At 54.7% G+C, this 22,924-nt stretch overlaps 1 protein-coding gene across 2 annotated transcripts; it reads right to left on the bottom strand.

The window, feature by feature from the left end:
* Positions 1-1,733: 1,733 nt before the first annotated feature.
* On the bottom strand, positions 1,734-20,768 carry LOC142920104 (uncharacterized). Of its 2 annotated transcripts, none has more exons than XM_076062572.1 (6): positions 20,630-20,768; positions 4,306-4,497; positions 3,365-3,577; positions 3,018-3,245; positions 2,730-2,851; positions 1,734-2,229 (listed from the first exon to the last, which is right to left on the bottom strand). In XM_076062572.1, the coding sequence occupies exons 1-6, from the start codon at positions 20,687-20,689 to the stop codon at positions 2,052-2,054; spliced, it is 993 nt and encodes a 330-aa protein (XP_075918687.1). In that variant the 5' UTR covers positions 20,690-20,768; the 3' UTR covers positions 1,734-2,051. The 2 variants fall into 2 exon arrangements, with proteins under 2 accessions (XP_075918687.1, XP_075918686.1); XM_076062571.1 differs by having other exon boundaries at positions 4,306-4,500; positions 20,630-20,766.
* Positions 20,769-22,924: the final 2,156 nt, after the last annotated feature.

Here is a 22,924-nt window from a genome sequence, read left to right as displayed (position 1 = left end):
AGGGCCAGGAGAGCCGTGCGATACGCCAGCGGTGGCTCCTTCTGGCCCCTGCACCGCTCGTGGAAGAGTTTGCGGCAGTCCGACAATGGCCCGTAGACTATGGTGAGGACCTGGAGCGCCGACTGTAGCGTAGATCGCGTTGATCTGGGAGCTGTGATGAGCGTAGCAAGGGCGTCATCGTCCAGCATGGCCGGTAGCGCACTCAACGCCTCGTTGTCCGTCCAGCCGGCCATCTCTTGATGAGCGAGGAAGCGGCGTTGAAAGGCCCCCCAGTCGCCGCCGTCTGAAATGAACTCCTTCAACACCGGCGTTGTTGAAACGATGGCTTCGTCTCTGAGAGGTGCCGCGCGCCATCTCCGGCATCTCCGCCGGTGTTGGAGGGGCTGGGGACACCCATCAGCGGTCGCGCAGGTGATGACGATGCGCCCGCCGATTGGTCCTGACAGTGGGCGTCCGTTGGTGATGACGATTCGCCCACCGATTGGTCCTGACAGCGGGCGTCCGTTGGTGATGACGATGCGCCCGCCGATTGGTCCTGACAGCGGGCGTCCGTTGGTGATGACGATGCGCCCGCCGATTGGTCCTGACAGCGGGCGTCCGTTGGTGATGACGTCACCGACGCTGATTGGCCCAAAGCGTCCACGTGGAGATGCGACCGTCCAATCGCCGTGGCGGACACTGTCATGGCGGAAAATCCTAAATCTGGTGGCTGTGTTTCGGCGGGAATGGCCGTTGAACGGCGTTCGTCTCTCTGCCGCCTTTGCGCCCGCAGCCCCGCGCGGTTGATTTCCTCCAGCGTGGAAGCCGCGGCGTACAGCAGCTCAGCCAGTCGAGAGTGAGCCGCCTGCAACCCGTCCTCCATCGGTGGCCACTCCTCCAGCGGCGGCTGCTGTTGGGGCGTCTGGGGCATCTCAGGATCGTCGGCCGCGGCCTCTGGCGCAATCCCAGGCGAGCCGTCCTCCTCCTGGGGTTCCTGTGATCGGTTTGTACTCCTTGTGTCCATTTTAAGACCACTTCTGACACCAGTTGTAGTGGGTTCCAGGACATGGAGACGGCAGAATAGAAGCAGCACTATTTATTCAAACCTTAACAAGGGTTACACTAGAAGGGGTAGCGGCCCCTCCACCCGTATAACTCAGGAACACACCCCAGGCTCTCTAGCCTAAGCTCTAGGCTCACAGTTCCTCCTGGTAGGGCTCTAAGGGAGGCTATCAGATCCGGACCTGGTTAGGCACAGATCTCGGCACCCCGCCGACCAGACCGGCCCTTAGAAGGACTCTGACTCTGGGGCTCTGGGGCCGCACCACTGGCTTGCTGTGCCGGCCCTGAAAAGGGCAGCGGTCACAGGAGTTCCAGGGTCTCACCTAGCTGGCCTTCTTTCTTCACTGGTTGCTTCAGCCTCGGGCCCCACACTCTGCTCCGAGCTCCCTGGCTCCCCGCACTTTATACCCACTGGAGCCTTAGCGGACGTTGTTGTAGCCACCAAGGTGTGGGTGAACCACACCTTCCCGTGCCATGTGTTTATTCCCCATAGCACCCCTACACATTCAAGCAAAGTAACTCAACCCCCTCGACAGCGTACAAAGTTAAAACCAGATTCTCAGCACCACCGATGTAACTTTTTCCCACTACGGGACTTTGTGGCAGCCATTAATGTAAATTATTCATTACGGATAGAAGGCAGAGCACATCACAAGATGAAGTGTGCGTCTCACAAGACGTGAATAATATGCTTAGAGTTTGAACCAATAACTTTAATCGTGATAATGCGTGCTCAATACAATAAAGTGCATTATAAAACAAAAAATAAAAAACTCCAAAAATACAAATCGAAATTTGACAGTGCCCTTACACTAAAACATGTGCAAATAACACGTGCGTAAAAAATAACACGTGCTTAAAAAAATAACACGTGCGTAAAAAATAACATGTGCTTAAAAAATAACACGTGCGTAAAAAATAAAACCACTTCAACATTATAAATTACTCTCACGGCGCGAGCAATACGGGGAAAGTCCACGGCGGGCGGCGGGGCCCTCCGCGTCGCCACCCTAGCGGCTCGCGTCGCCGGCGTCGGCGGCGACCGCGTCGGCCCACGCGACGGGGCGCCGGCGCCGTGCCAGGCGCATCGCCCCCTCCAGGTCCGCGTGCTCCTGCGGGCCCGCCAGGCCGGCCGAGGCCAACGATTCGTGCTGCTTCTTCGTCAGTCGCAGGAGCTCCGTCACCAGCCTGCCGGCGCGGGATTCACGGGAGGGGGGGGGGGGGTGGGGGTGGCCGTATCGTCGTCGTCACAATCGCGGCGCTTCGAAAATAAAAGTTCGGCGCCGCCGCCGCCGTGGACGTCGTCGATAACCGTCGACGTCAATGCAGCTCGGTCGATCGCATCGCCGTCGAAGCAAACCGCGGTTGTCGGTGGCGCCGTCACGACCGCGAGCGTCGGCGCCGTCACCGAGCGGCGGAGCCCGACGGCGAGGCCCCCCCGCGGGAAGGCCGCTACCCAACGGCGTGGTTTTAACGTCGCTCACTCAGACCGCGGTGCCACCACTCCCCACGCACCCCGCAGTAAACCAACAGACGTTCATTCTCACGCGACGGCAGCAGCAGCAGGAATATTCTATACAAATCCACAGCGGCAGGAATATCCGATACAGGATGCACAGCCTTTTGACTCCCCAGTGCTGGCGACGTTTACTACGCAGTGCCACGCCGGGCGCACGCACGCGGCTCACCGCTCCGTGTGCCAGCGGTCCTCGTCGTGCAGGCGGGCGAGCCGCCCGGCGTACCGCAGACACTCGTGCAGGCCCCCCGTCTCCCGCTCGTGCCGCACGCCGCTCACGCCCGGCGCCAGCGACTGCAACGCCGCACAGGACCGGGTCAATAATTATCGTCGTCATCATTCGCCTCCGCCGCCGCCGCCGGCCGTCGAGCGCGAACCGAAACTCGTGCCGCCGCCGGGTTTGTGCGACGCCGCCACAAAGACCCCCCCCCCCCCCCCCCCCGCGGTGCGTCTCTCCCACCTGCGCGAGGGCGCCGTCCGGTACTTCCGAGGGCTGCGCGGCCACGGCCGCGGCCGCAGCCGCCGCCTGGCCCCGGAGCCTGTCGGCGTTGCCTTCGCGCCAGGCTTCCAGAGCGCGCCGCCGCTCCTCCTTGTGGCAGCGCAGTAACCGCGCCGCCAACAAACACCTCTCCAGCCGGTCCATGCTCAGGCACCGGCGACGAAGACGACGCTGACGGGTCGCGACCCCCTGACGTCAAGCCGGGAATCGAAGTTACGTTGCCGGGTTGTTAGCGCAGTGCCGCCGACCGCGACGCCGCTCCAAAGACGAGACCCCCGCCCCCCCCCCCCGCGGTGCGTCTCTCCCACCTGCGCGAGGGCGCCGTCTGGGCCTTCCGAGGGCTGCACGGCCGCGACCGCCGCCGCCGCCGCCGCCGCCGCTGCGTGCGCCCGGAGCTGCTCCCTGTTGTCCTGGAGCTGGGCTTCGAGGGTGCGCCGACGCTTCTCCTTGATGCGTCGGAGGCGCGGTCGCGACGCCGCCGTGCGGGGCTCGAGCACAAGGCACCGGCGACGAAGACGGCGCTGACGACGACGGGTCACGGCAGCGAGGGGGTGGCCATTTAAATGGAGCGCCGCGCGGTGGTCGGGTTGAGACCGCTTGCGTTGCGATCGAAACGTCGCGGTTTTTTGTTATTATTTTATTTTAACCAATCCGCGTGACTTTACCGAAAGACCCAAGAATATAAATTCCTGCAGTCCCGAGAGCTTCAAGTCAAGATTCATGTACTACCATGACAGCAATTCAACAAATAAGCAGTGCCTGCAGTGGTTGCCGGGGTCACATGAACCCGTTTACGTAAAAAAAACTTTAAACCAATTGCCCGCCATCAAACTTCCCCATGCCGTGTCGATAACGGGGGATATGATAATTGTTTTTTTACCCTTTTATCTGCTGACAAAACTGACACCTTTTTTACAAGGTATCATTTTTGTGCATTGCCCGCAATACCTGCTGTCAGTTTTATTGCCAGATAAAAGGGTAAAAAAAACAATTATCATATTTTGCTACTGGCAAAGGAGGTTCCGATGGTGTAAACGGGGGATATACGTTTGACCATACTTCACCACGCCAGTCAGTTGCGGGTTGGTGAAGGGCGGCAGCCCAGGACCAAGATTCAGACATCACCCGCCACCGACGTCAAGCCGGGAATCGAAGTTGGATTGCCGGGTTCTTAGCGTAGTGCCGGTCCAAAGACAAGGCCCCCACCCCCACCCCCGCCCCCGCCCCCCCCGCAGTGCGTCTCTCCCACCTGCGCGAGGGCCCCGTCTGGGCCTTCCGAGGGTTGCACGGCCGCGGCCGCCGCCGCGTGCGCCCGGAGCCGCTCCCTGTTGTCCTGGAGCCGGGCTTCGAGGGTGCGCCGACGCTCCTCCTTGATGCGTCGGAGGCGCGGTTGCGACGCCGCCGTGCGGGGCTCGAGCACCAGGCACCGGCGACGAATGCGCTGCTGACGACGGGTCACAACCCCGAGGTGGTGATTATTTAAATGGGGTGCCGGGTTGCGGGCGCCCACAACTCGACCACCGCGTGGCACCGCGGTGGTCGAGTTGTGGAGCTTTGGTACCCTGAAGCCGACAGCAGTTGGCAAGGGTCAAGAGGGGGGGGGGGGGGAGGGCACCCACAATAATAACAAGAAGAGGCTTTTACTCTAAACTAGGGCTCAACGATTTGGGGGAAATATCTAAAATTGCGATTTTTCTGACAGATGTTGTGATATGATTTGTGATAAAAAAACATTGTTTTTGTTAAGTGAAACCTCAGTTCAACATTCACATTGTGATAGGTGTGTAAAACACGTGATGGAGCATTACCACGTGATACCATCAACAATATGAACTGCTCTCTACATAAATTCTAATACAATGATGATAACTTAAAAAAGGTATCAATCACTTCCGACGTGTATTTATTAAAATGTTTTAATTGAAATAGAACAAATCAAACATAGAACAATTGTTAAGTGAAATGAATAAAGTTATAATACTAACAAATAAAACAATTCCAATAACTAACAGGACTTTTCAAATCGCAAAAAAGCGCAGCCTTTGCGATTTGCTAATCGCATTGTTTCACATTGCGATTAATCGATTTAAAATCGATTAATCGTTAAGCCCTGCTCCAAACCGGTGGTTCGTAACCTCAGAAGGGGGGCATCTCGCACACCCCCCCAGGTTAAAGAACCACTCCGCTAAACGCTTTGTTCCCAAATGTGGGAGGGGAAAACCGGAAAACCCGGAGAAAAATCCACGCAAGCACAGGGAGAGAGACACACAGCCTCCAAATATACAGTAGCAGCAGCAGGCGTCAGGGACTCACGACCTCCTGTATACCAGGCGAGGTAGTTAACATCTCATAGCCACCGTGATGATGAGAGAGAGAGACACAGACACACGCTGTAAACGCACAGGACACAGACAGAGAGACACACGCTGTACACACACAGGACACAGACAGACACACGCTGTACACACACAAGACACAGACACAGAGAGACACACGCTGTACACACACAGGACACAGACACAGAGAGACACACGCTGTACACACACAGGACACAGACACAGAGAGACACACGCTGTACACACACAGGACACAGACACAGAGACACACGCTGTACACGCACAGGACACAGACACAGAGAGACACACGCTGTACACACACAGGAAACAGAGAGACACGCTGCACACACACAGGATAGACACAGAGAGACACACGCTGTACACACACAGGACACAGACACAGAGAGACACACGCTGTACACACACAGGACACAGACACAGAGAGACACGTGCTGTACACACACAGGACACAGACACAGAGAGACACACGCTGTACACACACAGGACACAGACACAGAGAGACACACGCTGTACACACACAGGACACAGACACAGAGAGACAGACGCTGTACACACACAGACACAGACACAGAGAGACACACGCTGTACACACACAGGACACAGACACAGAGAGACACACGCTGAACACGCACAGGACAGACACAGAGAGACACACGCTGTACACACACAGGACACAGACACAGAGAGACACGTACTGTACACACACAGGACACAGACACAGAGAGACACACGCTGTACACACACAGGACACAGACACAGAGAGACACACGCTGTACACACAGAGGACACAGACACAGAGAGACACACGCTGTACACACACAAGACACAGACACAGAGAGACACACGCTGTACACACACAGGACACAGAGAGACACACGCTGTACACGCACAGGACACAGAGAGACACACGCTGTACACGCACAGGACACAGAGAGACACACGCTGTACACACACAGGACACAGACACAGAGAGACACACGCTGTACACACAGGACACAGACACAGAGAGACACACGCTGTACACACAGGACACAGACACAGAGAGACACACGCTGTACACACACAGGACACAGAGAGACACACGCTGTACACACACAGGACACAGACACAGAGAGACACACACTGTACACACACAGGACACAGACACAGAGAGACACACGCTGTACACACACAGGACACAGACACAGAGAGACACACGCTGTACACACACAGGACACAGACACAGAGAGACACACGCTGTACACACACAGGACACAGACTGAGAGACACACGCTGTACACACACGGGACACAGACACAGAGAGACACACGCTGTACACACACAGGACACAAACACAGAGAGACACACGCTGTACACGCACAGGACAGACACAGAGAGACACACGCTGTACACACACAGGACACAGACACAGAGAGACACACGCTGTACACACACAGACACAGAGAGACACACGCTGTACACACACAAGACACAGACACAGAGAGACACACGCTGTACACACACAGGACACAGACACAGAGAGACACACGCTGTACACACACAGGACACAGACACAGAGAGACACACGCTGTACACACACAGGACACAGACTGAGAGACACAAGCTGTACACACACAGGACACAGACACAGAGAGACACACGCTGTACACACACAGGACACAGACACAGAGAGACACACGCTGTACACGCACAGGACACAGACACAGAGAGACACACGCTGTACACGCACAGGACAGACACAGAGAGACACACGCTGTACACACACAGGACACAGACACAGAGAGACACACGCTGTACACACACAGGACACAGACACAGAGAGACACACGCTGTACACACACAGGACACAGACTGAGAGACACGTGCTGTACACACACAGGACACAGACACAGAGAGACACACGCTGTACACACACAGGACACAGACACAGAGAGACACACGCTGTACACACACAGGACACAGACACAGAGAGACACACGCTGTACACACACAGACACAGACACAGAGAGACACACGCTGTACACACACAGGACACAGACACAGAGAGACACACGCTGAACACGCACAGGACAGACACAGAGAGACACACGCTGTACACACACAGGACACAGACACAGAGAGACACGTACTGTACACACACAGGACACAGACACAGAGAGACACACGCTGTACACACACAGGACACAGACACAGAGAGACACACGCTGTACACACAGAGGACACAGACACAGAGAGACACACGCTGTACACACACAAGACACAGACACAGAGAGACACACGCTGTACACACACAGACACAGAGAGACACACGCTGTACACACACAAGACACAGACACAGAGAGACACACGCTGTACACACACAGGACACAGACACAGAGAGACACACGCTGTACACACACAGGACACAGACACAGAGAGACACACGCTGTACACACACAGGACACAGACTGAGAGACACAAGCTGTACAAACACAGGACACAGACACAGAGAGACACACGCTGTACACACACAGGACACAGACACAGAGAGACACACGCTGTACACGCACAGGACACAGACACAGAGAGACACACGCTGTACACGCACAGGACAGACACAGAGAGACACACGCTGTACACACACAGGACACAGACACAGAGAGACACACGCTGTACACACACAGGACACAGACACAGAGAGACACACGCTGTACACACACAGGACACAGACTGAGAGACACGTGCTGTACACACACAGGACACAGACACAGAGAGACACACGCTGTACACACACAGGACACAGACACAGAGAGACACACGCTGTACACACACAGGACACAGACACAGAGAGACACACGCTGTACACACACAGACACAGACACAGAGAGACACACGCTGTACACACACAGGACACAGACACAGAGAGACACACGCTGAACACGCACAGGACAGACACAGAGAGACACACGCTGTACACACACAGGACACAGACACAGAGAGACACGTACTGTACACACACAGGACACAGACACAGAGAGACACACGCTGTACACACACAGGACACAGACACAGAGAGACACACGCTGTACACACAGAGGACACAGACACAGAGAGACACACGCTGTACACACACAAGACACAGACACAGAGAGACACACGCTGTACACACACAGGACACAGAGAGACACACGCTGTACACGCACAGGACACAGAGAGACACACGCTGTACACGCACAGGACACAGAGAGACACACGCTGTACACACACAGGACACAGACACAGAGAGACACACGCTGTACACACAGGACACAGACACAGAGAGACACACGCTGTACACACACAGGACACAGAGAGACACACGCTGTACACACACAGGACACAGACACAGAGAGACACACACTGTACACACACAGGACACAGACACAGAGAGACACACGCTGTACACACACAGGACACAGACACAGAGAGACACACGCTGTACACACACAGGACACAGACACAGAGAGACACACGCTGTACACACACAGGACACAGACTGAGAGACACACGCTGTACACACACGGGACACAGACACAGAGAGACACACGCTGTACACACACAGGACACAAACACAGAGAGACACACGCTGTACACGCACAGGACAGACACAGAGAGACACACGCTGTACACACACAGGACACAGACACAGAGAGACACACGCTGTACACACACAGACACAGAGAGACACACGCTGTACACACACAAGACACAGACACAGAGAGACACACGCTGTACACACACAGGACACAGACACAGAGAGACACACGCTGTACACACACAGGACACAGACACAGAGAGACACACGCTGTACACACACAGGACACAGACTGAGAGACACAAGCTGTACACACACAGGACACAGACACAGAGAGACACACGCTGTACACACACAGGACACAGACACAGAGAGACACACGCTGTACACGCACAGGACACAGACACAGAGAGACACACGCTGTACACGCACAGGACAGACACAGAGAGACACACGCTGTACACACACAGGACACAGACACAGAGAGACACACGCTGTACACACACAGGACACAGACACAGAGAGACACACGCTGTACACACACAGGACACAGACTGAGAGACACACGCTGTACACACACAGGACACAGACACAGAGAGACACACGCTGTACACACACAGGACACAGACACAGAGAGACACACGCTGTACACGCACAGGACACAGACACAGAGAGACACACGCTGTACACGCACAGGACAGAGACAGAGAGACACACGCTGTACACACACAGGACACAGACACAGAGAGACACACGCTGTACACGCACAGGACACAGACACAGAGAGACACGCTGTACACGCACAGGACACAGACAGAGAGACACACGCTGTACACACACAGGACACAGACAGAGAGACACACGCTGTACACGCACAGGACACAGACAGAGAGACACACGCTGTACACACACAGGACACAGAGAGATGCACGCTGTACACACACAGGACACAGACAGAGAGACACACGCTGTACACACACAGGACACAGACAGAGAGACACACGCTGTACACACACAGGACACAGAGAGATACACGCTGTACACACACAGGACACAGACAGACACACGCTGTACACACACAGGACACAGACAGAGAGACACACGCTGTACACACACAGGACACAGACAGAGACACACGCTGTACACGCACAGGACACAGACAGAGAGACACACGCTGTACACACACAGGACACAGAGAGATACACGCTGTACACACACAGGACACAGACACAGAGAGACACACGCTGTACACACACAGGACACAGACACAGAGAGACACACGCTGTACACACACAGGACACAGACACAGAGAGACACACGCTGTACACACACAGGACACAGACACGCTGTACACACACAGGACACAGACACAGGGAGACACACGCTGTACACACTCGGACACAGAGAGACACACGCTGTACACACACAGGACACAGACACAGAGAGACACACGCTGTACACACACAGACACAGAGAGACACACGCTGTACACACACAGGACACAGACACAGAGAGACACGCAGTACATGCACAGGACACAGACACAGAGAGACACACGCTGTACACGCACAGGACAGACACAGAGACACACACGCTGTACACGCACAGGACACAGACACAGAGAGACACGTGCTGTACACACACAGGACACAGACACAAAGAGACACGCTGTACACACACAGGACACAGACACAGAGAGACACACGCTGTACACACACAGGACACAGAGAGACACACGCTGTACACACACAGGACACAGACACAGAGAGACACACGCTGTACACGCACAGGACACAGACAGAGAGACACACGCTGTACACGCCCAGGACACAGACACAGAGAGACACACGCTGTACACGCACAGGACACAGACACAGAGAGACACACGCTGTACACGCACAGGACACAGACACAGAGAGACACACGCTGTACACACACAGGACACAGACACAGAGAGAGACATGCTGTACACACACAGGACACAGACACAGAGAGACACACGCTGTACACGCACAGGACACAGAGAGACACACGCTGTACACACACAGGACAGACACAGAGAGACACACGCTGTACACAAACAGGACACAGAGAGACACACGCTGTACACACACAGGACACAGAGAGACACACGCTGTACACACACAGGACCCAGACACGGAGAGACACACGCTGTACACACACAGGACACAGAGAGACACACGCTGTACACACACAGGACACAGAGAGACACACGCCGTACACGCACAGGACACAGAGAGACACACGCTGTACACGCAGGACACAGACACAGAGAGACACACGCTGTACACACACAGGACACAGAGAGACACACGCTGTACACACACAGGACACAGAGAGACACACGCTGTACACACACAGGACACAGACACAGAGAGACACACGCTGTACACACACAGGACACAAACACAGAGAGACACACGCTGTACACGCACAGGACAGACACAGAGAGACACACGCTGTACACACACAGGACACAGACACAGAGAGACACACGCTGTACACACACAGACACAGAGAGACACACGCTGTACACACACAAGACACAGACACAGAGAGACACACGCTGTACACACACAGGACACAGACACAGAGAGACACACGCTGTACACACACAGGACACAGACACAGAGAGACACACGCTGTACACACACAGGACACAGACTGAGAGACACACGCTGTACACACACAGGACACAGACACAGAGAGACACACGCTGTACACACACAGGACACAGACACAGAGAGACACACGCTGTACACGCACAGGACACAGACAGAGAGAGACACACGCTGTACACGCACAGGACAGACACAGAGAGACACACGCTGTACACGCACAGGACACAGACACAGAGAGACACACGCTGTACACGCACAGGACACAGACAGAGAGACACACGCTGTACACACACAGGACACAGACACAGAGAGACACACGCTGTACACGCACAGGACACAGACACAGAGAGACACGCTGTACACGCACAGGGCACAGACAGAGAGACACACGCTGTACACACACAGGACACAGACAGAGAGACACACGCTGTACACGCACAGGACACAGACAGAGAGACACACGCTGTACACACACAGGACACAGAGAGATGCACGCTGTACACACACAGGACACAGACAGAGAGACACACGCTGTACACACACAGGACACAGACAGAGAGACACACGCTGTACACGCACAGGACACAGACAGAGAGACACACGCTGTACACACACAGGACACAGAGAGATACACGCTGTACACACACAGGACACAGACAGACACACGCTGTACACACACAGGACACAGACACAGAGAGACACACGCTGTACACACACAGACACAGAGAGACACACGCTGTACACACACAGGACACAGACACAGAGAGACACGCAGTACATGCACAGGACACAGACACAGAGAGACACACGCTGTACACGCACAGGACAGACACAGAGACACACACGCTGTACACGCACAGGACACAGACACAGAGAGACACGTGCTGTACACACACAGGACACAGACACAAAGAGACACGCTGTACACACACAGGACACAGACACAGAGAGACACACGCTGTACACACACAGGACACAGAGAGACACACGCTGTACACACACAGGACACAGACACAGAGAGACACACGCTGTACACGCACAGGACACAGACAGAGAGACACACGCTGTACACGCCCAGGACACAGACACAGAGAGACACACGCTGTACACGCACAGGACACAGACACAGAGAGACACACGCTGTACACGCACAGGACACAGACACAGAGAGACACACGCTGTACACACACAGGACACAGACACAGAGAGAGACATGCTGTACACACACAGGACACAGACACAGAGAGACACACGCTGTACACGCACAAGACACAGAGAGACACACGCTGTACACACACAGGACACAGACACAGAGAGACACACGCTGTACACACACAGGACACAGAGAGACACACGCTGTACACACACAGGACACAGAGAGACACACGCTGTACACACACAGGACCCAGCCACAGAGAGACACACGCTGTACACACACAGGACACAGAGAGACACACGCCGTACACACACAGGACACAGAGAGACACACGCCGTACACACACAGGACACAGAGAGACACACGCTGTACACACACAGGACACAGACACAGAGAGACACACGCTGTACACACACAGGACACAGAGAGACACACGCTGTACACACAGGACACAGAGAGACACACGCTGTACACACACAGGACACAGACACAGAGAGACACACGCTGTACACACACAGGACACAGACACAGAGAGACACACGCTGTACACACACAGGACACAAACACAGAGAGACACAAGCTGTACACGCACAGGACAGACACAGAGAGACACACGCTGTACACACACAGGACACAGACACAGAGAGACACACGCTGTACACACACAGACACAGAGAGACACACGCTGTACACACACAAGACACAGACACAGAGAGACACACGCTGTACACACACAGGACACAGACACAGAGAGACACACGCTGTACACACACAGGATACAGACACAGAGAGACACACGCTGTACACACACAGGACACAGACTGAGAGACACACGCTGTACACACACAGGACACAGACACAGAGAGACACACGCTGTACACACACAGGACACAGACACAGAGAGACACACGCTGTACACGCACAGGACACAGACACAGAGAGACACACGCTGTACATGCACAGGACAGACACAGAGAGACACACGCTGTACACACACAGGACACAGACACAGAGAGACACACGCTGTACACACACAGACACAGAGAGACACACGCTGTACACACACAAGACACAGACACAGAGAGACACACGCTGTACACACACAGGACACAGACACAGAGAGACACACGCTGTACACACACAGGACACAGACACAGAGAGACACACGCTGTACACACACAGGACACAGACTGAGAGACACACGCTGTACACACACAGGACACAGACACAGAGAGACACACGCTGTACACACACAGGACACAGACACAGAGAGACACACGCTGTACACGCACAGGACACAGACACAGAGAGACACACGCTGTACACGCACAGGACACAGACAGAGAGACACACGCTGTACACGCACAGGACACAGACACAGAGAGACACACGCTGTACACGCACAGGACACAGACACAGAGAGACACGCTGTACACGCACAGGACACAGACAGAGAGACACACGCTGTACACACACAGGACACAGACAGAGAGACACACGCTGTACACGCACAGGACACAGACAGAGAGACACACGCTGTACACACACAGGACACAGAGAGATGCACGCTGTACACACACAGGACACAGACAGAGAGACACACGCTGTACACACACAGGACACAGACAGAGAGACACACGCTGTACACGCACAGGACACAGACAGAGAGACACACGCTGTACACACACAGGACACAAACACAGAGAGACACAAGCTGTACACGCACAGGACAGACACAGAGAGACACACGCTGCACACACACAGGACACAGACAGAGAGACACACGCTGTACACACACAGGACACAGACAGAGAGACACACGCTGTACACGCACAGGACACAGACAGAGAGACACACGCTGTACACACACAGGACACAGAGAGATACACGCTGTACACACACAGGACACAGACACAGAGAGACACACGCTGTACACACACAGGACACAGACACAGAGAGACACACGCTGTACACACACAGGACAGACACAGAGAGACACACGCTGTACACACACAGGACACAGACACAAGGAGACACACGCTGTACACACACAGGACACAGACACGCTGTACACACACAGGACACAGACACAGGGAGACACCCGCTGTACACACTCGGACACAGAGAGACACACGCTGTACACACACAGGACACAGACACAGAGAGACACACGCTGTACACACACAGACACAGAGAGACACACGCTGTACACACACAGGACACAGACACAGAGAGACACGCAGTACATGCACAGGACACAGACACAGAGAGACACACGCTGTACACGCACAGGACAGACACAGAGACACACACGCTGTACACGCACAGGACACAGACACAGAGAGACACGTGCTGTACACACACAGGACACAGACACAAAGAGACACGCTGTACACACACAGGACACAGACACAGAGAGACACACGCTGTACACACACAGGACACAGAGAGACACACGCTGTACACACACAGGACACAGACACAGAGAGACACACGCTGTACACGCACAGGACACAGACAGAGAGAGACACGCTGTACACGCCCAGGAACCAGACACAGAGAGACACACGCTGTACACGCACAGGACACAGACACAGAGAGACACACGCTGTACACGCACAGGACACAGACACAGAGAGACACACGCTGTACACACACAGGACACAGACACAGAGAGAGACATGCTGTACACACACAGGACACAGACACAGAGAGACACACGCTGTACACGCACAGGACACAGAGAGACACACGCTGTACACACACAGGACACAGACACAGAGAGACACACGCTGTACACACACAGGACACAGAGAGACACACGCTGTACACACACAGGACACAGAGAGACACACGCTGTACACACACAGGACCCAGACACAGAGAGACACACGCTGTACACACACAGGACACAGAGAGACACACGCTGTACACACACAGGACACAGAGAGACACACGCCGTACACGCACAGGACACAGAGAGACACACGCTGTACACACACAGGACACAGACACAGAGAGACACACGCTGTACACACACAGGACACAGAGAGACACACGCTGTACACACACAGGACACAGAGAGACACACGCTGTACACACACAGGACACAGACACAGAGAGACACACGCTGTACACACACAGGACACAGACACAGAGAGACACACGCTGTACACACACAGGACACAGACACAGAGAGACACACGCTGTACACACACAGGACACAGACACAGAGAGACACACGCTGTACACACACAGGACACAGACTGAGAGACACACGCTGTACAGACACAGGACACAGAGGACACACGCTGTACACACACAGGACACAGACACAGAGAGACACACGCTGTACACACACAGGACAAAGACACAGAGAGACACACGCTGTACACACACAGGACACAGAGAGACACACGCTGTACACGCACAGGACACAGAGAGACACACGCTGTACACGCACAGGACACAGAGAGACACACGCTGTACACACACAGGACACAGACACAGAGAGACACACGCTGTACACACACAGGACACAGACACAGAGAGACACACGCTGTACACACACAGGACACAGAGACACACGCTGTACACACACAGGACACAGAGAGACACACGCTGTACACACACAGGACACAGACACAGAGAGACATACGCTGTACACACACAGGACACAGACACAGAGAGACACACGCAGTACACACACAGGACACAGACACAGAGACACACGCTGTACACACACAGGACACAGACACAGAGAGACACGTGCTGTACACACAGGACACAGACACAGAGAGACACACGCTGTACACACACAGGACACAGACACAGAGAGACACACGCTGTACACACACAGGACACAGACACAGAGAGACACGCGCTGTACACACACAGGACACAGACACAGAGAGACACACGCTGTACACACACAGGACACAGACACAGAGAGACACGTGCTGTACACACACAGGACACAGACACAGAGAGACACGTGCTGTACACACACAGGACACAGACACAGAGAGACACACGCTGTACACACAGGACACAGACTGAGAGACACACGCTGTACACACACAGGACACAGACACAGAGAGACACACGCTGTACACACACAGGACACACAGAGAGACACACGCTGTACACACATAGGACACAGACACAGAAAGACACACGCTGTACACGCACAGGACAGACACAGAGAGACACACGCTGTACACGCACAGGACACAGACTCAGAGAGACACGTGCTGTACACACACAGGACACAGACACAGAGAGACACGCTGTACACACACAGGACACAGACACAGAGAGACACGCTGTACACACACAGGACACAGACACAGAGAGACACACGCTGTACACACACATGACACAGAGAGACACACGCTGTACACACACAGGACACAGACACAGAGAGACACACGCTGTACACACAGGACACAGACACAGAGAGACACACGCTGTATACGCACAGGACACAGACACAGAGAGACACACGCTGTACACGCACAGGACACAGACACAGAGAGACACGCTGTACACGCACAGGACACAGACACAGAGAGACACACGCTGTACACACACAGGACACAGACACAGAGAGAGACACGCTGTACACACACAGGACACAGACAGACACGCTGTACACACACAGGACACAGACACAGAGAGACACACGCTGTACACGCACAGGACACAGGATCACGTGACCCTCGCCGATCACGTGACCCTCGCCGATCACGTGACCCTCGCCGATCACGTGACCCTCGCCGATCACGTGACCCTCGCCGATCACGTGACCCTCGCCGATCACGTGACCCTCGCCGATCACGTGACCCTCGCCGATCACGTGACCCTCGCCGATCACGTGACCCTCGCCGATCACGTGACCCTCGCGCGGGGGAGGGCGGGAAATAGGCGCTCCTCGGCACGTAAACATTCGCGTTGTTTTACATTAAGCCCCAGGTTCGTTGTGGTGTTGTTACCGTTGTCGACGCATGATGCGTGGCTTAATAAATTAACTTTTACGTTGAAAAAAGAAAAAGAGAGTGAGAGAACAGGCTAGCAGTGGAGAGGCTAGGAGAGTGAGAGAGAACAGGCTAGCAGTGGAGAGGCTAGGAGAGTGAGAGAGAACAGGCTAGCAGTGGAGAGGCTAGGAGAGTGAGAGAGAACAGGCTAGCAGTGGAGAGGCTAGAAGAGAGAGAACAGGCTAGCAGTGGAGAGGCTAGGAGAGCGAGAGAACAGGCTAGCAGTGGAGAGGCTAGGAGAGAGAGAACAGGCTAGCAGTGGAGAGGCTAGGAGAGTGAGATAGAACAGGCTAGCAGTGGAGAGGCTAGGAGCGTGAGAGAGAACAGGCTAGCAGTGGAGAGGCTAGGAGTGTGAGAGAGAACAGGCTAGCAGTGGAGAGGCTAGGAGCGTGAGAGAACAGGCTAGCAGTGGAGAGGCTAGGAGAGAGAGAACAGGCTAGCAGTGGAGAGGCTAGGAGAGTGAGATAGAACAGGCTAGCAGTGGAGAGGCTAGGAGCGTGAGAGAGAACAGGCTAGCAGTGGAGAGGCTAGGAGTGTGAGAGAGAACAGGCTAGCAGTGGAGAGGCTAGGAGACAGAGAACAGGCTAGCAGTGGAGAGGCTAGGAGAGTGAGAGAACAGGCTAGCAGTGGAGAGGCTAAGGAGAGTGAGAGGACAGGCTAGCAGTGGAGAGGCTAGGAGAGTGAGAGAACAGGCAGGCAGTGGAGAGCCTAGGAGAGTGAGAGAGAACAGGCTAGCAGTGGAGAGGCTAGGAGAGTGAGAGAGAACAGGCTAGCAGTGGAGAGGCTAGGAGAGTGAGAGAGAACAGTCTAGCAGTGGAGAGGCTAGGAGAGAGAGAGAGAACAGGCTAGCAGTGGAGAGGCAAGGAGGGTGAGAGAAAAGGCTAGCAGTGGAGAGGCTAGGAGCGTGAGAGAGAACAGGCTAGCAGTGGAGAAACTAGGAGAGTGAGAGAGAACAGGCTAGCAGTGGAGAGGCTAGGAGCGTGAGAGAGAACAGGCTAGCAGTGGAGAGGCTAAGGAGAGTGAGAGAACAGGCTAGCAGTGGAGAGGCTAGGAGCGTGAGAGAGAACAGGCTAGCAGTGGAGAGGCTAGGAGGGTGAGAGAACAGGCTAGCAGTGGAGAGGCTAGGAGGGTGAGAGAACAGGCTAGCAGTGGAGAGGCTAGGAGAGTGAGAGAGAACAGGCTAGCAGTAGAGAGGCTAGGAGAGAGAGAACAGGCTAGCAGTGGAGAGGCTAGAAGAGTGAGAGAGAACAGGCAAGCAGTGGAGAGGCTAAGGAAAGTGAGAGAACAGGCTAGCAGTGGAGAGGCTAGGAGTGTGAGAGAGAACAGGCTAGCAGTGGAGAGGCTAGGAGCGTGAGAGAACAGGCTAGCAGTGGAGAGGCTAGGAGAGAGAGAACCGGCTAGCAGTGGAGAGGCTAGGAGAGTGAGATAGAACAGGCTAGCAGTGGAGAGGCTAGGAGAGTGAGATAGAACAGGCTAGCAGTGGAGAGGCTAGGAGCGTGAGAGAGAACAGGCTAGCAGTGGAGAGGCTAGGAGTGTGAGAGAGAACAGGCTAGCAGTGGAGAGGCTAGGAGACAGAGAACAGGCTAGCAGTGGAGAGGCTAGGAGAGTGAGAGAACAGGCTAGCAGTGGAGAGGCTAGGAGAGTGAGAGAACAGGCAGGCAGTGGAGAGCCTAGGAGAGTGAGAGAGAACAGGCTAGCAGTGGAGAGGCTAGGAGAGTGAGAGAGAACAGGCTAGCAGTGGAGAGGCTAGGAGAGTGAGAGAGAACAGTCTAGCAGTGGAGAGGCTAGGAGAGATAGAGAACAGGATAGCAGTGGAGAGGCTAAGGAGAGTGAGAGAACAGGCTAGCAGTGGAGAGGCTAGGAGCGTGAGAGAACAGGCTAGCAGTGGAGAGGCTAGGAGAGAGAGAACCGGCTAGCAGTGGAGAGGCTAGGAGAGTGAGATAGAACAGGCTAGCAGTGGAGAGGCTAGGAGAGTGAGATAGAACAGGCTAGCAGTGGAGAGGCTAGGAGCGTGAGAGAGAACAGGCTAGCAGTGGAGAGGCTAGGAGTGTGAGAGAGAACAGGCTAGCAGTGGAGAGGCTAGGAGACAGAGAACAGGCTAGCAGTGGAGAGGCTAGGAGAGTGAGAGAACAGGCTAGCAGTGGAGAGGCTAGGAGAGTGAGAGAACAGGCAGGCAGTGGAGAGCCTAGGAGAGTGAGAGAGAACAGGCTAGCAGTGGAGAGGCTAGGAGAGTGAGAGAGAACAGGCTAGCAGTGGAGAGGCTCGGAGAGTGAGAGAGAACAGTCTAGCAGTGGAGAGGCTAGGAGAGAGAGAGAGAACAGGCTAGCAGTGGAGAGGCAAGGAGGGTGAGAGAACAGGCTAGCAGTGGAGAGGCTAGGAGCGTGAGAGAGAACAGGCTAGCAGTGGAGAAACTAGGAGAGTGAGAGAGAACAGGCTAGCAGTGGAGAGGCTAGGAGCGTGAGAGAGAACAGGCTAGCAGTGGAGAGGCTAAGGAGAGTGAGAGAACAGGCTAGCAGTGGAGAGGCTAGGAGCGTGAGAGAGAACAGGCTAGCAGTGGAGAGGCTAGGAGGGTGAGAGAACAGGCTAGCAGTAGAGAGGCTAGGAGAGAGAGAACAGGCTAGCAGTGGAGAGGCTAGGAGAGTGAGAGAGAACAGGCAAGCAGTGGAGAGGCTAAGGAAAGTGAGAGAACAGGCTAGCAGTAGAGAGGCTAGGAGGGTGAGAGAACAGGCTAGCAGTGGAGAGGCTGAGGGTGAGAGAGCACAGGCTAGCAGTGGAGAGGCTAGCAGAGTGAGAGTACAGGCTAGCAGTGGAGAGGCTAGTGACGTTCACCTGCACCACGATGGGGTGGCCGGCGTCCCTCACGCCGCTGCTGCTGCAGCAAACTTCCATGGCGCTGTGAGTTGCGATCCTTCTCCTCCTCCTCCTGCTGTGTGAGGATAGTTAATAAACAAGCACACTGCTACTGTGTGAGGATAGTTAATAAACAAGCACACTGCTACTGTGAGGATAGTTAATAAACAAGCACACTGCTACTGTGTGAGAATAGTTAATAAACAAGCACACTGCTGTGTGATAGTTAATAAACAAGCACACTGCTACTGAGTGATAGTTAATAAACAAGCACACTGCTACTGTGTGAGGATAGTTAATAAACAAGCACACTGCTGTGTAAGGATAGTTAATAAACAAGCACACTGCTACTGTGTGAGGAAAGTTAATATACAAGCACACTGCTACTGTGTGAGGATAGTTAATAAACAAGCACACTGCTACTGTGTGAGGAAAGTTAATAAACAAGCACACTGCTGTGTGATAGTTAATAAACAAACACGCTGCTACTGTGTGAGGATAGTTAATAAACAAGCACACTGCTACTGTGCGAGGATAGCCTGTTCTCTCACCCTCCTAGCCTCTCCACTGCTAGCCTGTTCTCTCACTCTCCTAGCCTCTCCACTGCTAGCCTGTTCTCTCACCCTCCTAGCCTCTCCACTGCTAACCTGTTCTCTCTCACTCTCCTAGCCTCTCCACTGCCTTCCTGTTCTCTCTCACTCTCCTAGCCTCTCCACTGCTAGCCTGTTCTCTCTCACGCTCCTAGCCTCTCCACTGCTAGCCTGTTCTCTCACCTTCCTAGCCTCTCCACTGCTAGCCTGTTCTCTCTCACGCTCCTAGCCTCTCTACTGCTAGCCTGTTCTCTCACGCTCCTAGCCTCTTCACTGCTAGCCTGTTCTCTCACTCTCCTAGCCTCTCCACTGCTAGCCTGTTCTCTCACTCTCCTAGCCTCTACACTGCTAGCCTGTTCTCTCACTCTCTTAGCCTCTCCACTGCTAGCCTGTTCTCTCTCTCCTAGCCTCTCCACTGCTAGCCTGTTCTCTCTCACTCTCCTAGCCTCTCCACTGCTCGCCTGTTCTCTCTCTCTCCTAGCCTCTCCACTGCTAGCCTGTTCTCTCTCACGCTCCTAGCCTCTCCACTGCTAGCCTGTTCTCTCACCCTCCTGGCCTCTCCACTGCTAGCCTGTTCTCTCATGCTCCTAGCCTCTCCACTGCTAGCCTGTTCTCTCACCCTCCTAGCCTCTCCACTGCTAGCCTGTTCTCTCTCACTCTCCTAGCCTCTCCACTGCTAGCCTGTTCTCTCTCTCCTAGCCTCTCCACTGCTAGCCTGTTCTCTCTCACTCTCCTAGCCTCTCCACTGCTAGCCTGTTCTCTCTAATTCTCCTAGCCTCTCCACTGCTAGCCTGTTCTCTCACGCTCCTTAGCCTCTCCACTGCTAGCCTGTTCTCTCTCTCACTCTCCTAGCCTCTCCACTGCTAGCCTGTTCTCTCTCACGCTCCTAGCCTCTCCACTGCTAGCCTGTTCTCTCTCACGCTCCTAGCCCGTCCACTGCTGCCCTGTTCTCTCTCTCCAAGCCTCTCCACTGCTAGCCTGTTCTCTCACTCTCCTAGCCTCTCCACTGCTAGCCTGTTCTCTCACCCTCTCCTAGCCTCTCCACTGCTAGCCTGTTCTCTCACCCTCTCCTAGCCTCTCCACTGCTAGCCTGTTCTCTCTCACTCTCCTAGCCTCTCCACTGCTCGCCTGTTCTCTCTCTCTCTCCTAGCCTCTCCACTGCTAGCCTGTTCTCTCTCACGCTCCTAGCCTCTCCACTGCTAGCCTGTTCTCTCACCCTCCTGGCCTCTCCACTGCTAGCCTGTTCTCTCACGCTCCTAGCCTCTCCACTGCTAGCCTATTCTCTCTCTCCTAGCCTCTCTACTGCTAGCCTGTTCTCTCACGCTCCTAGCCACTCCACTGCTAGCCTGTTCTCTCACCCTCCTTAGCCTCTCCACTGCTAGCCTGTTCTCTCTCACTCTCCTAGCCTCTCCACTGCTAGCCTGTTCTCTCACACTCCTTAGCCTCTCCACTGCTAGCCTGTTCTCTCTCTCACTCTCCTAGCCTCTCCACTGCTAGCCTGTTCTCTCTCACGCTCCTAGCCTCTCTACTGCTAGCCTGTTCTCTCACTCTCCTTAGCCTCTCCACTGCTAGCCTGTGCTCTCACGCTCCTAGCCTCTCCACTGCTAGCCTGTTCTCTCTCACGCTCTTAGCCTCTCCACTGCTGCCCTGTTCTCTCTCTCCGAGACTCCACTGCTAGCCTGTT

Source organism: Petromyzon marinus, unplaced genomic scaffold, assembly GCF_048934315.1.
Source record: "Petromyzon marinus isolate PM22_M1 ecotype Great Lakes invasive population unplaced genomic scaffold, UKy_Petmar_22M1.pri1.0 PM_G_Scaffold_67, whole genome shotgun sequence".
NCBI classification, from domain to species: Eukaryota; Metazoa; Chordata; class Hyperoartia; order Petromyzontiformes; family Petromyzontidae; genus Petromyzon; species Petromyzon marinus.
This window is presented reverse-complemented; position numbering and strand designations above follow the sequence as displayed.